This window comes from Osmia lignaria, chromosome 14 (genome assembly GCF_051020975.1).
Source record: "Osmia lignaria lignaria isolate PbOS001 chromosome 14, iyOsmLign1, whole genome shotgun sequence".
Taxonomy (NCBI): domain Eukaryota; kingdom Metazoa; phylum Arthropoda; class Insecta; order Hymenoptera; family Megachilidae; genus Osmia; species Osmia lignaria.
This window is the reverse complement of record NC_135045.1, coordinates 3,153,930-3,168,684: the sequence shown is the minus strand read 5'-3', so window position 1 is coordinate 3,168,684 and position 14,755 is coordinate 3,153,930. Positions and strand designations below refer to the sequence as shown.

The window sequence follows — 14,755 nt, the reverse complement described above, 5'->3', positions numbered from 1 at the left end:
GAGTGTAGTTGTGCCCTCTAAAGGTAACATTCTGAACTTAAATAACCATACTGGACATCAAGCATTTCAGGAGTAGCGTATTCGCCATTTTGAATTGGAGTCGCACGCAAAACGTTGTGTATGTGTACAAAAGCGACTCTGCACCTTTAAAAAGAAAATATAACATATTAGTTTCAACATACCCAGAAGCAATAAACGATGGCAGAATATCTGGCATCAATTTTTGGTACAGAAAAAGACAAGTAATATCAAATTTCAAATTAATAATTATTTAAACTCTTCGAGCTAAGCGCAAGCGATATAACATTTCTTTATTTATTACAGAGTAAATTGTTCGTTTTATTTTAAAATCGGTGCCTGCCGACACGGAGATCGATGTTCACGAATTCATAACAAACCAACATTCAGTCAGGTAAAAAATATTTACGTTATTAGATTTACTAAGAAAGTTGTTATTAATCCATGTACCTACTCTATATAGTACTCTGTTCTGTGTTCAGTTTTAGTTTTTTAATAAATATTGTAATTGCATAACAATTATAGCTTATATTATTGTCTACTCTGTTATTTGACAAGGTAAACAAAGTGAAATCTATTTCAGACATGCTTATTGCAAAACCTTTATGTAAATCCTCAAAATTCAGCAAAGAGTGCAGATGGATCCCATTGTAAGTAATACATCTCTTTAAATTATATTTAATTAATGAATTAACTACAATCATTGTATAAATATTTTGATAGTGGTTGCAAATGTATCCGACGAGGAGATGCAAGAACATTATGACAATTTTTTTGAGGATGTCTTTGTCGAATGTGAGGATAAATATGGCGAAATAGAAGAAATGAATGTGTGCGATAATCTTGGAGACCACTTAGTTGGAAATGTTTACATCAAGTTTCGAAGGGAAGAGGATGCAGAAAGAGCTGTGAATGATTTAAATAATAGATGGTTCGGTGGTAGACCAGTTTATGCTGAACTTTCTCCAGTTACTGACTTCAGAGAAGCCTGCTGTCGCCAATATGAAATGGGGTATATATTAAAATTACATTTTTTCACATGTGATAACAATATATATAGTCTATAATTTGTAAATACTTATTTTGGTATCTCTATAAAATCGATTTTTTTATATAAAAAATACACTCTATATATCACAAGTTTAATTTTTCAAATAATTAAAATACTAAATAAAGAACTTAATATTCTTCTAGAGAATGTACACGCTCAGGATTCTGTAATTTCATGCACTTGAAGCCAATTTCACGAGAACTACGACGTTATTTGTACAGCCGAAAGAAAGGAGGTAAAGGTCGGTCGAGATCACGTTCACGATCTCGTGGTCGTGATCGCAAACGAAGATCGCGATCTCGCGATAGGAGATCCAGATCTAAAGATCGTCGAAAAGGTAGGGACGATAAGGGTAGGGATGGACGATCTGGAAGGTATTAACTGTATTATTTTTCAATTGTAATAATCCTTCATAATAAAATAGTTTAAATTGATTCCTTATTTCTTTGACTGTTCTGTTAAAGATAACGTGTTTACTCGTATTTTTACTTTCATTCATTAACTATTAGCCAAATATGTATCTTATATTTAAAGACATGAAATTCTTTCAAGCAATGACAACTTTATCTTTCTTAAAAAAGAATTTACTACACACATAATTGTTTTTCATATGCGACGATTAAAGGGTAACTGTAACACGAAATTATGTGGTGTGTAATTATAGTGAAATTAAAAATAGTAAGGACCATCTCTTTCTTGTTATAATTTAATATGATAAAAATAAATTGTCATTTAGATTTGTATAAATTGCTTTATATGTCAAATGTCAAATGAACTCCCGTCATTTTTAATGGATCAATGAATCTTTATATGTATATGTATAAAATTATCACAATATAAAAAAAAATTTTGCATGTGTAATAATAAGAATAAAAAAAAAGATAAAAAATAATGTTTTCTTCTTTTTTAAACACAATGACATAAAAACCTTGATAATCACATCAGTAATATTCGAACACAAGAAAATTACTTTTGTGTATTTCAAACTATATTTAAAGTTACTTCCAGCAGGAAGCAATAATTACAATGTACAAGAGATTGTGTTAAATGTTTACGATATAAACGTTGATAAAAATGATATATTTGTAAACTAATATCAAATCAAATGCTTAGAAAGACTTCTGTTTTATCATCTATCTCGAATAGGCCAAATTATTAAATATGCTTTGTACATACGAAATTTACATAAATTTTGTAATATTTTATTAAAAAACGAACTGATCAATTTGAAATCTTGACAGATTATACCTTATGTGTAAAAAATATAACAAATTGTTATAATGTACAAAACAAGTAAAAGTTAAAACTAATTTAATAAAACAAAAATTTTAAATCATAGTCTCATATATAAGAATAGTTCATATGTTTTAACTATTTTGAAAGCATGGATTGTTGAGAAACATTTGAAGATATTCGTTCATTTTTTAGTAAATGAATACAGCTACAAAAAAGGAGATGTATTTAACTGTAAATAGATTTTTATGAAAGAATATACTTTACAGAACTTAAATAAATTATCCAAATTTTGTTTATAAATAATATCAGAATTACTATGTAGACTGAATTATAGATATATGTGTTAATGTTATAGCTGCATGTATAAAATTGTGATATGCGATTATTAATGAATAACGATGTAATGAGATGCACGCAATCGCCATTTAATACAGTCGATATTATAAATCTATTTATAAACTATTGCTTCCTACTTCAAAATGACACGAACTTTTTAGAAACTTCGTTAACGTCATTGTATCGATGCATGTGTATACATCACAATCTATTCGTGAATATCACGGATAAAATATATTATGTCAATGTAAGTCTTTCGAATTAATCGGTTTTCTTTTTTCAAATGCCGACAATATTAAACACACATTCATTTGATCTTACAATGCTTTCACTGTCTATTCTCATAGACAATACTTAAAAACATCTTAATAATTTTACAGGAATAAATGTATCATATTTTGCAAACATTAAAGTATAATACACAATAGACGCAGGTTTTTCTTTCACCAATGACTATTAACAATTACCATTATGTAGTGTAAAAAGTATATTAAAATGGTACGATTGAGTCCGACGGAAAAGACGTATTTTGTAGTTTATTCTCATCAGAATTTCTCCAAAATATACTGTATACAATATTTTACTTTACGTATAAATATATACAGTTATAAGAGCGCACTAGGTATCGTTTAGTTACTCAGACACAAGATTGAGCAGTGCGCAACATTCTACTTCATGTGTTTTCGAAGATATAATACTACCTTCTTTCGTGTAGTTTTACTTTATTTTTGTCGTAGTATAGTGCTTGTGATATCCATTTACTTTGCGTCTAAGCACAGAGGTATAAATTGATTAATTTCTTCTCTTAAGATAACTAACAGCTTTAGTAATGTCCTGCCCGCATCACTTGTATCGTGAAAATATTTACACTGTTTAGGTTACTAATTAATGATTACGATACTCCAGAATAAGTTTAATAGGATATGAGATCATTGTTTAGGGGGGCTAATCAGCATAAACAATAAACTGTTGATTATCCACATCTGCAACTTCAACTTGAACAAACTGAGGTTGTTGAAGTTGAATTTGTTGTACTTGTCTTCCAATCGCATTACGTGACCTGTGAATCGGAAAATTCATTTCATTCTTTAAAAGTTTATTTATTTTACATTATTTATTATAAATTCGTACTATATTCAATTAAGATTACTGAAGTATTATTGATATACTTACTTAGCTTTTGCGTGTGTTAATATATGTGATTTTAAATTCGTTGATTGTGCAAATTTTTTGCTGCATCCATCAAATGGGCAAACATAAGGTCTGTCTCCAGTATGAATTCTAACATGAGTACGAAGGTTGAAGTCAAGACTAAACCTTTTGCCACATCCCTCAAATGTACATTGGAAAGGTTTTTCTCCAGTATGAACCAACTGGTGCCTCTTTAATTTTGAACTTTCAACAAAAGCTTTTCCACACTCTGCGCATACATGCACTCTTGGTCCATGAGTGTGTAAATGTTTACGCATTGCACTGTTATCTCTAAACATTTTTGTGCATCCTTTATGCGGGCACGCTATAGTGCGTTCGACGCCGTCTAAAACAGGAGGCTTGCGTACTTTCAATTTGTGACCAGGTCTAGCAAATTCTGCCAACTGTTTTGGGTCCGAAAGGTCAAGACCCGGCATTCCATCAGAAATGGAGCTTCCAGAATGATTGAATTTGGCATTGGATTTACCAGTCATATATTCTGTGTAGTCTGGATCAGGCTCTGGATTTGAGCCTTCATCTGGAACATCCACCAGGTGAGGAGCTAATAGGACACTCCCTTTAACAATAACAAACAAGCAGTCCCAAACAAAAGCTACTGTATTTGTTTTTTCCTATGTAAATTATGTACTTTTTTTAAATCATTAAATGATAATACAAATTCTTACCATGTATTCAATTTATTTTTTTCAATTTATATGCAAAATCAAACTTACATCTTTCTTTAATTATTAATAATTAATTTATAATTTATGTCTTTCATATGAAAACCTAACTTTCTTTTTTAAAGGTACAATATACATAACATTAATGTAAGATGTACTTAGCAAGTACAAACTCTACATTAATATCATCTACGTGTCAAATGTAAAAATAAGTTTTTATCTGAAAATTTCCATAAATTTTAGTTTTAGATAAATTTAATAAGCTTGATAATTTACATAATACTACAATGAATTAAAATGTAATAATAAATGCAATTTATAACTTGTATTGCAAATTTTTCTTTATTTTTATATATTAATATTATCATTTAAATGTTATATGTATATATATATTTTTATTCAAGCAAAGATTAAAATTATTTTAATTTTTAAAACAATTTTAATCGCGAGCTTTTTGAAATGTAACATGAATATATATCAAATAACGTAAGTCAAAACATCTTTCATATTTGAAAAATAAATCTAATTTTTTTATATAATGATCTTTCTAAAACAATCATTTATGAATTTCCTTTAATAGAAGTATACAGAGTCTAATACAATTGAGAAAGAAAGTGAAAATCAAATAAAATAATTCACTAAGAGCAACAAAGATAACATGAGTACAGAGCTTTGTTCATTCTCCGCCATTATCATTCAAGAGGACAGATCCAAGTAAAAGAAGCCATTTTCAAAATATGGCTGCCCCCTGGCAGCATAATGGCGTTCCCTCGATCAAAACAAACAACGCAAACTGTCAAAGAATTCATCGATAATAAAGAACCGGAGCATTTTGATAATTTTTTTGGTAAACCTGTATGAAAAGCATAGTATTGATTCGAGACCACCGGAAGTACGTACGAACCGTGTGCGTGGAGATATCCGTTGCAACAGTTTCTAATGAACTAATTCAGTGTATTTTATTCAAGTTATCAGAAGGTTAGATATAAATGAAACACTTACCATCATCGGTACCCGATGCCCACATCGTCACCGAGAATTCACCTTCAAGCGTCTTGATTTGCACTTGCTTCTGCTCCCACTTTCTAGCCTTCGTTTCCGAGCCCATCTCCCCAAAAATCGTATGATCGGACGTTCTGAACTTCGACGAACCACCTTTTCTAGCCTTTTTAGGACCCTTCCTTGATGGGCCAGGACTGGACTCGACATAAATATCGTTCTCTGGAACCGGGATCTGATCATATACGCTTAGCGGATCACTGCCGACGATTTCCTCTTGCGTCTGTAGTATGATTTCTTCACGTCCTGGTTCTGGAAGTGTTTGAAGGGCTATCATCGGTTGCCCATCTTCTCCCTCGATGGTAGTTTCCACAGTCTCACAGGGTATTTCTACCGGTATCGTTTCTATTTCAACCTCTTGGATATCTGGTTGAATCTCTACTTCAGTTATTATGTCCGAGGACGCCATATTAATCTCCGAAGACGCCATGTTACTAATCAAAATGGCTGGCCACGGTTAGTCGCGCGACAAGCGGGGCAACGAGTTAACTGATCACGTGACGTACCCCCACCACTATCATCAGTAAAGTGGTAGTCATTCAAAACTCTCTTGTATCCTTTTTTTTCAAAGATTCTTCAGTAAAAACTTTCACTTTCATTTCTTGAGTAAATATAAATTTTGTTTATAATTTATCGGGATATAATATTAATTATGTTTTATAATAAATTATGTTTATATTTCCTAAACCTTTCATATACTCAATACATTTTTTTATGAGAACCATTGAATTTCTTCCTTTCTCTTTTTTCGTTGTCGTTGCTCCATCTGCTGGAAAAATGTAGTAATATTGTCACTTGATAGCCTTAAATTTTGATTTGAACTGTTATAAATATATTTTTTTGCGTAATTAACTCATTTATTTTTCACTTATGTCGATACTATTACTAGTCTTAAGATATATTCAGATATAAAGCAATATATAAAATAACATTACAGTACATATTTATTTGAATAATAATAATAAAGATATAGGTTATAAACTTTTGTTATTTTTACAATGGACTTGTCAAAAATTCCAAATGACAGGAAATTATACCTTTGCAAATGGTATTTTCGAGGTAAGTAATTTATATTTATTAGAATATTTTGCTTATTAATAAAAATGTTTATACCTTCGTTTTGCTGTGCAGCTGGATTTGCTCTTCTACCATTTCTATGGGCTGTAAACGCTATTTGGTTTGTTAAAGAAGCTTTTCTCGTTCAGCAATATGAAGAACAAAAACAGATAAAAAAATGTAAGTATTTAATTTATTATATTTCACCTTTGAGTTCATAGATTTGCTTGTTATGTAATTTGTTAATAATACATTTTCAGACGTAATATTTTCTGCAGTTGGAGCAACTATATGGTCAGCTGCTCTTATAGCATGGATTATTATATTTCAAACGCAAAGAGCAGCATGGGGTGAGGTAGCTGATTCTATCAGTTACATAATTCCAGCAGGCATTCCTTAATGTTGTGATACAATTATCTTTAGTTAATTCATAATAAATAATTATTATGTGTTTTTAATGAAGAATTACATGTAAGACTGTTTTTTTCTTACTTGGTATCTGTTTAAATAATGATTTTCAGAATTATAAAAAATATTTATTTAAATGCATTGAAATTGAATATTTCTAAAACTTAATCATATATAAATTTTAGATACAGTTACAAAGTACCATTTCATACATTTTATAACATTTATGAAAAAGCTAAGGTTACAAATACATATATTAATATCATTTGTTTATTTTCATAGTTATCCATTATTCTTTACTTGGTGTAAAAGAATAAAGTTAAACAGCTCTTCGTCGTCGTCTGTACATTTGAATATCCTTGTAAACTAATCTCGATAGTAGCTGAAACAGTAAAAGTATGATTTAAGATTGAAAATATTTATTACCAATCAAAAGTTTTGTATAAAATAAACTTACCAATAATGCCACCATATCTGCGATCATAAGCATATAAAACACATTATGCCAGCCAGCCCAACGTGATACCAAACCTGCCAGCAGTGGACCAACAGCAGCACCAATACTGCCTGTTCCATCAATGATAGCAGTAACTGTAGCTAAAGCTTTTGAATTATCCCCTAAACTAGGGTGAGTTCCTAGTTCAGCAGATACAGCAGTTGTTATTAAGGCATATGGTCCATTTACTAATACTCCTGCTATTAGTAGTAATACTATGTTGGTGCCCAAACTTGTGCTTCCAATGTAGTCATATATAAACAACTGTATAATGAATCAAAAGATTACGGCCTATAGAAGTAAAGAATTACTGATCTAATAATATTTATGTGAATAATTCTTTAGCGTTGTAATTTACGAATTAAATAATTATGAATCGTTTATAAACTAACTTTAAAAAATTTTCAATATTTACTGTACAAATACATACCATGGGAACAGCAAATCCAAGCATAACAGCACATGTTAAAGCACTCATACCGCTATAATCGGATAAAACACCAGCTGCTATCGCACCCGCAATACCACCCACATCAAATAAAGTAGAGACATCTGCACTTAATGTTGTACTATAAGTAGCTAAGAAAATTAACATGTTTAATTATTAATATGACATATGGAACATGTAATTACAATCCAATAAATACTAACTTGAAGCTGCAATATATAATGGCAACCAATACAGGAATGTGTAGCTTACAAGTTTTGCAAAAAATAAAGAGAGAGAATATTCTATAACTCCAGGTATAGACATAGCTCCTATAAATCCGATTGCATTTCCTCTATGAGATTCTTGTACATGTCTGTGTCTTGATAGTATTGGACTAGTTTCAGATCGCAAACTTGCTATATCCTTTTAAAAGACATACAACAAATAAAAAAAAATATTACAATAAAAAAACTGTAAAAAATATTACATAAATGATATAAATATTAAAACAATGCAATTCATGTTAATGCAGTTAAATAGAGTATCAGTTGTGTAAAAAACAAAGCATGCACTTACATCAATATTAACTTGTTCGTGGTAGACACAGCGATAGATGAGACGCTAAGTACAGCAAATGAATTAACTTTAGTGAGCATATAATATATATACACAAGAAAGTGGATAATAAATAATTAAAAATAGCATACTAAAGAATTACTTAATAGTTCGAAATTAAAGAGTTAATAACTACTTAAGAATAAAAATTTATTACAACTATTAAAACAAGGAAAGAAATTTTATGCGTGAAATGTTATAAACAAATTTTCGTGCTTACATTCCAATACTAAATAACAAAAAATGATGTATTATTGCTATTAATATATAACATGCTAGTAATAATACAAAACCTTATCAATATCGTTATACAACTCACATCTTCAACATCATTATATAATTGTTCACAGTCATCTGAACCACTGCCTTCATCCGAACTGTGGGTTACATCGAATTTTCTATATCTAGGAGAAATAGGTGGAATACACCCGATGTCTATAGGATTGGGTATTAAAAATAGAAATATTATAAATCCTGCTATGCCCATTACTGCTCCAGGTACCATGAAACTTAAACCCCAATCAGATTCCACAAATTCAGCAGCTATTAAACTACCCAAAATATTCCCCAACGAGGTGTGAGAATTCCATATGCCAAAGATCAAACCTCTTTTTCTTTTTCCAAACCAATTTCCTACAACTGTAACTACACCAGGCCAACCTGATGTTTGGAAAACACCACCAATTGCCTAAATAAAATAATAACAATAATAGTAATATTGGAACTTATCTGAATAAATAATCAATTATTTTTTTTTATATTTACCTGTACCAGAACAAAATACCACAAGCTATGGATATTATATGGTCTAGCAATACCAAACAAATAACAAGATATACCTGATGCAAGCATACCAAATGATAGAAAATAACGTAAATTTACTCTTTCAGCTATGAAACCACTGGATAAATAAATATAAAATTATTATCAAAATAATATTTATCATCTATATATCACAATTAAGCTCACTTCAAAGTGTCACCTGAGGAACATGGCTGCTGCATATGTAAACAGGAATGCTGAGTCTAACATGCCAAGCAATGCTGGAGCATCTGCAGTATCTAGAAATATAATATTTTACTTGAATATGATTCACATGCATATAAATTGAATGTTGATTAAAGATTTTAGACGATAAAATTATATGTACCAAATGGAGCCCAATCACACCATGTATCTCGATTAGTACTATTAATCAAAAAATCTGGAGGTGGTGATAAAGTACTACAATTGAGACTTAATACATTTTTCACAACTGATATTGGTTTTCGTGTCAGATGGTAGCAAGTATAGGCCAAATATGTAAGAGCTAAGATACCACCCTGATGCCAGGTCATTTTGTTCACACGGCGATAAGGACAGCATTTTGAGACTGTATGTTCTAAGGCTTGAAAGCCCCATGGTTGATCCCTTAATGAACCACTCATACTTGCTAAATGATGCTTTCTTGATTTTGTTGACTAACTTATTATTATAAGTGTTACAATATTTTGACTTTTAATATAGTAACTGTCACTTGGTTGTACCTTTTCAGTTTAATTTGTACCTTTTTATCACCAATTATTTATAGCAAATATTTTTATCTTCTTGTATTAATACTTTTAAAAGAAAATTAAAAATAATACTGTGCACTTTTTATAAAGATTTCTTAAATTGATAGTTAAGCACTTAAATTCTCATTTACATATGATTTCATCTATCCATTACAGTATACAATTATTTTAATAAATATAGCATTGATAAAACAAAGTACTCACAATACTATTATTAGATTCACTTCTAATTTTATCTTATCATAAAGATTGTGAGAAATAGTAGTATAATATCAATATGTATTGTACATTTTCTTTGATTTCCTCAATGTCATATTCATACATAATTATTGTACTTATCTTTTCTCACTGATATTTTTATTACGTCCAAGATTTTAATTTATCAACAGAAAAGCAATATTCATATGGGAACCATAACTAAAAGCCACATTAGATAAAAGAACAGCTATGATTCATAACCTAGAACAAAAAAAAAACAAAGCTGTAACAAAGCAATCTATAAATATGTAATCAGAATATCGTTTGAATTGCATATTTTATAAAATCATATTACATTTTCACCAATTTTAAGAAACTATAAAATTATAACACTATGAATCACATGGAATGTTTACTATCGTAAACGGGGGATAGTTAAGTATGTACACGTGTAAAGAGACACTGAACATGCACGTCAAGCATGATATGTCAGTGTCATATGGTTTCGTTTGGATATGTGTGGCTAATGTATGATTTTGATTGCATACAGTAACTACAGATACAAAAAAAACTGCATATGCCTTTGTTCTCGAGAAATCATGATTTTCAGAACGTCATACACCCCCAGGTGAGGTTAGGTCTGCATTTACAGAGCACAGTGATGTGACAATCGTGCCTGTTTTACTAATCTCTCTTCTATTACACCTTGTAGTCATAACTAAAAACACACAATATTGACTCCTTCTAATTCTGTTGTGTTTAGAAACCAGTTAAATTCAGCATAAGACCATAAAATGAATAAAATAATTGTTTGATAAACTTGTATTTTAAAAAGACCGCCAAAAATTAAAATTTTTTTAATTCGATCCTGGCGCCATCTCTTTCAAAACGGCGCAAATTACTCAACAACTTATCGACTGAGATTCCAAGGGAACACTATCGCCACCTTCCAGAGTGTCGTGGAAACTATTCGGCAAGTAGTTTCCACCGATTTCGGATAGATGGCACTAGTGTTCCCTGGTTCTGCCGGTAAGTTGTTGAGTAGTTTGCGCCGTTTTTGAAGAGATGGCGCTAGGACCGAATTTTAAAGATTTTAATTTTTGGCGGTCTTTTTAAAATACTAGTTTATCAAACAATTATTTAATTCACTTTATGGTTTTATGCTGAATTTAACTGATTTCTAAACACAATAGAATCAAAGGGAGTCAATATTGTGTCTTTACAGTTCTTATTTAATTGTGTATCGATGATATATCGAAGCAGCTGGTGGTCTGGTGTCACCGTCAACTTGTGTAACACTGTTGTGTTATCTATTTGCTTGGGTTGAAATACATAAGTTTTTTTATCACAGATAATACATGTTTCCAATTTGGTATTTCAAAATTTGTATAATAAATATTGGTTAATTAATATGGTGGTTCCTGATGATTATGAGGCTATTATTCAATGGCATCCAGAAATGATATTAGTTTCCAAAACTCCAGTTACATGGCAAGGATTTATAACAGCTTCTTGTAATTTTAATGCAGGAATAAATATTCGAATCAAATTAAAGTTGACTGTACCAAATTATCCCTCATTGATTGATGCGGAAATTAATTTTGGTAAAGAAATAACATTCATACGCAACGAAGAATTTAATCGGAGGGTTAAAAATTTAACAAATCATGCAACTAAAGTATCAATATTCTTGAGACAATTACAGTCATTAATAGTGAGTATCAATATTTATTTTCTATCTCATGTTGCTTCATATAATGATAATAATAATATATTTAAACAGGGTAAATTTATCAATACAGCTCGCATCATTGAAAATAACGAATATGAAACAACAAATAATAAAGTAAAAGAAATGTTACAAGAATTACAGAATGTACTTGAAACTCCATCTGTAGGTATAAAGTTTATTATATTTAAAAGTAATTACAATATAAGATAGGTGTTGGAAATTATATTGTTAAAGGAAGTTCAATTATCATCTGACAATACACTAAATACTATTAAACTATCTTTGGGAAAGGTAGCTATAAAATTACAAAAGGTAAAGTATGGAATGCATCCATGGTCTGTTGTTTATTCAGATTTACCTGAAATACCTGCACTTGGACCATTTGAAAAGAATGTATCAACATTAATTGTAGCAAGAAATAAATTTAGATTACAAGTAGAAATACTTGAGAAAGCATGGTCTAATTTGAAGCAAATTGATGAGTAAGCATATGAATCTATTTATGGTAAATACTTTTTTCTACATTTTTAGTCTAACCCATATGAGATTTTTGAATAATTAGGAATTGTTGGGTAATGGATCCATTACAACCAAAGCCATGCCATCTTTATAGACGAATTTATCTAACACCGTCTTTATCCATGTTCATTAAAATAGATCCTTTGAATCCTATGGATTTACCAGAAATTAAATTTATGGGTAGTGAAACAGAAGTTGAATCTAAAAGGGAACTTATTTCTAAGAATTTACAGGCATGTATTTATCATTATTTTATATCAAACTCTGCTTTACAACGTAATAATTGTAAATATTATAACACTTTTGTAGAATTGGAATTTACAATATAACTTTATAGATAATTTAATGATGATATTGAATTTAAATACATTTCCCAAAAAAGAAAAAAAAGAGACAGTACAAGATGAGAATACTATTGTTACTGATGAAGAATGTTGTATTTGTTTCTCTCTAGAAATAGACTGTAATAACTTACCTGATAAAATTTGTAGTAATGAGAAATGTAGAAGGCGTTTTCATACATCTTGTCTATTACAGGTATGTTTGAATAAATATAAAATAATTTTTAAATTAAGATATTTAAAATGAAGATAATATTAACAAATATTTATATTATTTTTTAGTGGTTACAAGCAGTTGCTGGTAATCATATTGCATTTGATCATATTCATGGCACGTGCCCTAATTGCCAAGAAAACATATCATGTTGCATTAAATAACAAAATTTAAACCTTAAAAAATATTTGAATCAAATCTTGTTAATTTGTCATTCAAATACGTATATATGTGTAAAATTCAAGAATGTTGCCCATTGTTTAACAGAATCATTGAATTCATGAGTACCACATATTAAAATTAATGTTTCATTAATCATACAATCATCAAGTATCTCAGAAACTGATTCTTTATTTAATCTACCGGGTTTTACATTTATACCATGGAGATTGGAAATATTATCTAAAACACAAAAAAAGATATGAAAGATTTTTAATACATGATAAAAAAAAAATATAAACCAAAGATTTAAAATAATTTAATAATATTATAGTTTATATTTTTGGAGATAAATTTAATATTTAAGATATACAACTTACTATGCAACTGTGATATATGTAATGTACATTTAAAATTCCAATAATCTGTTAAAGTTTGTAACTCTTTTTTCAAGGGAATCTGTAATACATTTTGAAATCCACCAATAAAATGAATCCTTGTTTCCTCTAATTCATTATTTATAATTGATTTTATTATAGAATACACTGCAGTTATTCCAGATCCCATAGTAAACATAACAATTTTCTGAAAACTACAAAATTCTCAATCAATTAACTATTTATTAATAGTAAGTAAATATTAAATATGTTATACATACCTATTGCATTCATATTTAAAATTTCCATAAGGTCCTCTAATAGATATTTGATCACCTAATTTTATGTTTTTTAAATAAGTACTAAATTGTCCATTAACATAAAGTCTGATTAAAAATTCAATACTGTTATCTGTAAAAGAGATTGGTGTATATGGATTTGTAACACCCCATAAGCGTAACATAACATGTTGTCCTGGTTCAATTAATATTCTCTTATTATTCTTTGGGTCATTTTCTGCAAACAATTCTTATTAATAATAAATATATTATAAATCATGCAATAAATTATACTTTTGTACCTTGATATTTTAAATAAAGTAGAATGTAACAATCAGAAATCTCCTTTATATTAGTGATTGTAAAGTTCTTGTATAAATATGAACATAATAAATTTTCATTGCTTTGTACTTTTATATTTTGCTTTTTTTTCTTGTAATATTCTTCAAGTAACTGTCTATGCACATCAAAAATACAAGGATCACACGCGTTATGACAGCAGTCTTCTTCCGATGGAGTTACTGGTCTGCTACTTTCATTGTCACTTTCAGTACCCATTTTACCTATGTGAAATTTTTTGTTATATACATATTTTATTAAAAATTGTTTACTTATTTGTCTAGTTAATCTAGACTCTGTTAACAACGTCATTCTAATTACTATTTACATATGTATATATATGTGCGTATGATGTGTCATGTAAACATTAAATTCATGTATTAGTTATATACATATGCATATGTCATGATATGTCATTAGTGATCAGCTGTTGGTCAAAAATATTTTAACGCATTAACCCCTACAA

General features: G+C 29.4%; 6 protein-coding genes across 15 annotated transcripts; 3 read left to right on the top strand and 3 right to left on the bottom strand.

Annotated features, from left to right (window-relative positions):
• The first annotated feature begins 61 nt into the window (after positions 1–61).
• On the top strand, positions 62–1,887 carry U2af38 (U2 small nuclear riboprotein auxiliary factor 38). The gene is made up of 5 exons (XM_034331244.2): positions 62–242; positions 325–412; positions 602–668; positions 742–1,030; positions 1,213–1,887. Exons 1-5 carry the CDS (start codon positions 199–201, stop codon positions 1,448–1,450), a joined length of 726 nt encoding a protein of 241 aa, XP_034187135.1. The 5' UTR covers positions 62–198; the 3' UTR covers positions 1,451–1,887.
• Positions 1,888–2,467: 580 nt separating this feature from the next.
• On the bottom strand, positions 2,468–6,004 carry LOC117607487 (polycomb protein PHO). 2 transcript variants are annotated; one of them, XM_034331241.2, is made up of 3 exons: positions 5,518–6,004; positions 3,815–4,409; positions 2,468–3,701 (listed from the first exon to the last, which is right to left on the bottom strand). In XM_034331241.2, the coding sequence occupies exons 1-3, from the start codon at positions 6,002–6,004 to the stop codon at positions 3,587–3,589; spliced, it is 1,197 nt and encodes a 398-aa protein (XP_034187132.1). In that variant the 3' UTR covers positions 2,468–3,586. The 2 variants fall into 2 exon arrangements, with proteins under 2 accessions (XP_034187132.1, XP_034187134.1); XM_034331243.2 differs by having other exon boundaries at positions 3,815–4,370.
• Positions 5,986–7,370, top strand: pen-2 (presenilin enhancer, gamma-secretase subunit). Of its 2 annotated transcripts, XM_034331245.2 has the most exons (4): positions 5,986–6,126; positions 6,481–6,633; positions 6,706–6,810; positions 6,891–7,370. In XM_034331245.2, the coding sequence occupies exons 2-4, from the start codon at positions 6,573–6,575 to the stop codon at positions 7,028–7,030; spliced, it is 306 nt and encodes a 101-aa protein (XP_034187136.1). In that variant the 5' UTR covers positions 5,986–6,126; positions 6,481–6,572; the 3' UTR covers positions 7,031–7,370. The 2 variants fall into 2 exon arrangements, with proteins under 2 accessions (XP_034187136.1, XP_034187137.1); XM_034331246.2 differs by lacking the exon at positions 5,986–6,126 and having other exon boundaries at positions 6,356–6,633; positions 6,909–7,370.
• Positions 7,281–10,958, bottom strand: MFS16 (major facilitator superfamily transporter 16). 7 transcript variants are annotated; one of them, XM_034331230.2, is made up of 11 exons: positions 10,686–10,955; positions 10,337–10,591; positions 9,730–10,177; positions 9,562–9,640; positions 9,345–9,480; positions 8,899–9,267; positions 8,541–8,585; positions 8,186–8,387; positions 7,965–8,113; positions 7,496–7,798; positions 7,281–7,420 (listed from the first exon to the last, which is right to left on the bottom strand). In XM_034331230.2, the coding sequence occupies exons 3-11, from the start codon at positions 10,004–10,006 to the stop codon at positions 7,358–7,360; spliced, it is 1,623 nt and encodes a 540-aa protein (XP_034187121.1). In that variant the 5' UTR covers positions 10,007–10,177; positions 10,337–10,591; positions 10,686–10,955; the 3' UTR covers positions 7,281–7,357. The 7 variants fall into 7 exon arrangements, with proteins under 7 accessions (XP_034187121.1, XP_034187125.1, XP_034187123.1 ...); XM_034331234.2 differs by lacking the exon at positions 9,730–10,177; XM_034331232.2 differs by lacking the exon at positions 8,541–8,585 and having other exon boundaries at positions 10,686–10,954.
• Positions 10,959–11,587: 629 nt separating this feature from the next.
• Fancl (E3 ubiquitin-protein ligase Fancl) lies at positions 11,588–13,344 on the top strand. 2 transcript variants are annotated; one of them, XM_034330553.2, is made up of 6 exons: positions 11,588–12,044; positions 12,114–12,228; positions 12,415–12,544; positions 12,625–12,814; positions 12,891–13,118; positions 13,205–13,344. In XM_034330553.2, the coding sequence occupies exons 1-6, from the start codon at positions 11,742–11,744 to the stop codon at positions 13,298–13,300; spliced, it is 1,062 nt and encodes a 353-aa protein (XP_034186444.1). In that variant the 5' UTR covers positions 11,588–11,741; the 3' UTR covers positions 13,301–13,344. The 2 variants fall into 2 exon arrangements, with proteins under 2 accessions (XP_034186444.1, XP_034186443.1); XM_034330552.2 differs by having other exon boundaries at positions 11,590–12,044; positions 12,114–12,224; positions 12,297–12,544.
• A 3-nt stretch (positions 13,345–13,347) lies between these two features.
• On the bottom strand, positions 13,348–14,601 carry LOC117607190 (NADH-cytochrome b5 reductase-like). The gene is made up of 4 exons (XM_034330559.2): positions 14,253–14,601; positions 13,954–14,188; positions 13,676–13,887; positions 13,348–13,538 (listed from the first exon to the last, which is right to left on the bottom strand). Exons 1-4 carry the CDS (start codon positions 14,599–14,601, stop codon positions 13,348–13,350), a joined length of 987 nt encoding a protein of 328 aa, XP_034186450.1.
• Positions 14,602–14,755: the final 154 nt, after the last annotated feature.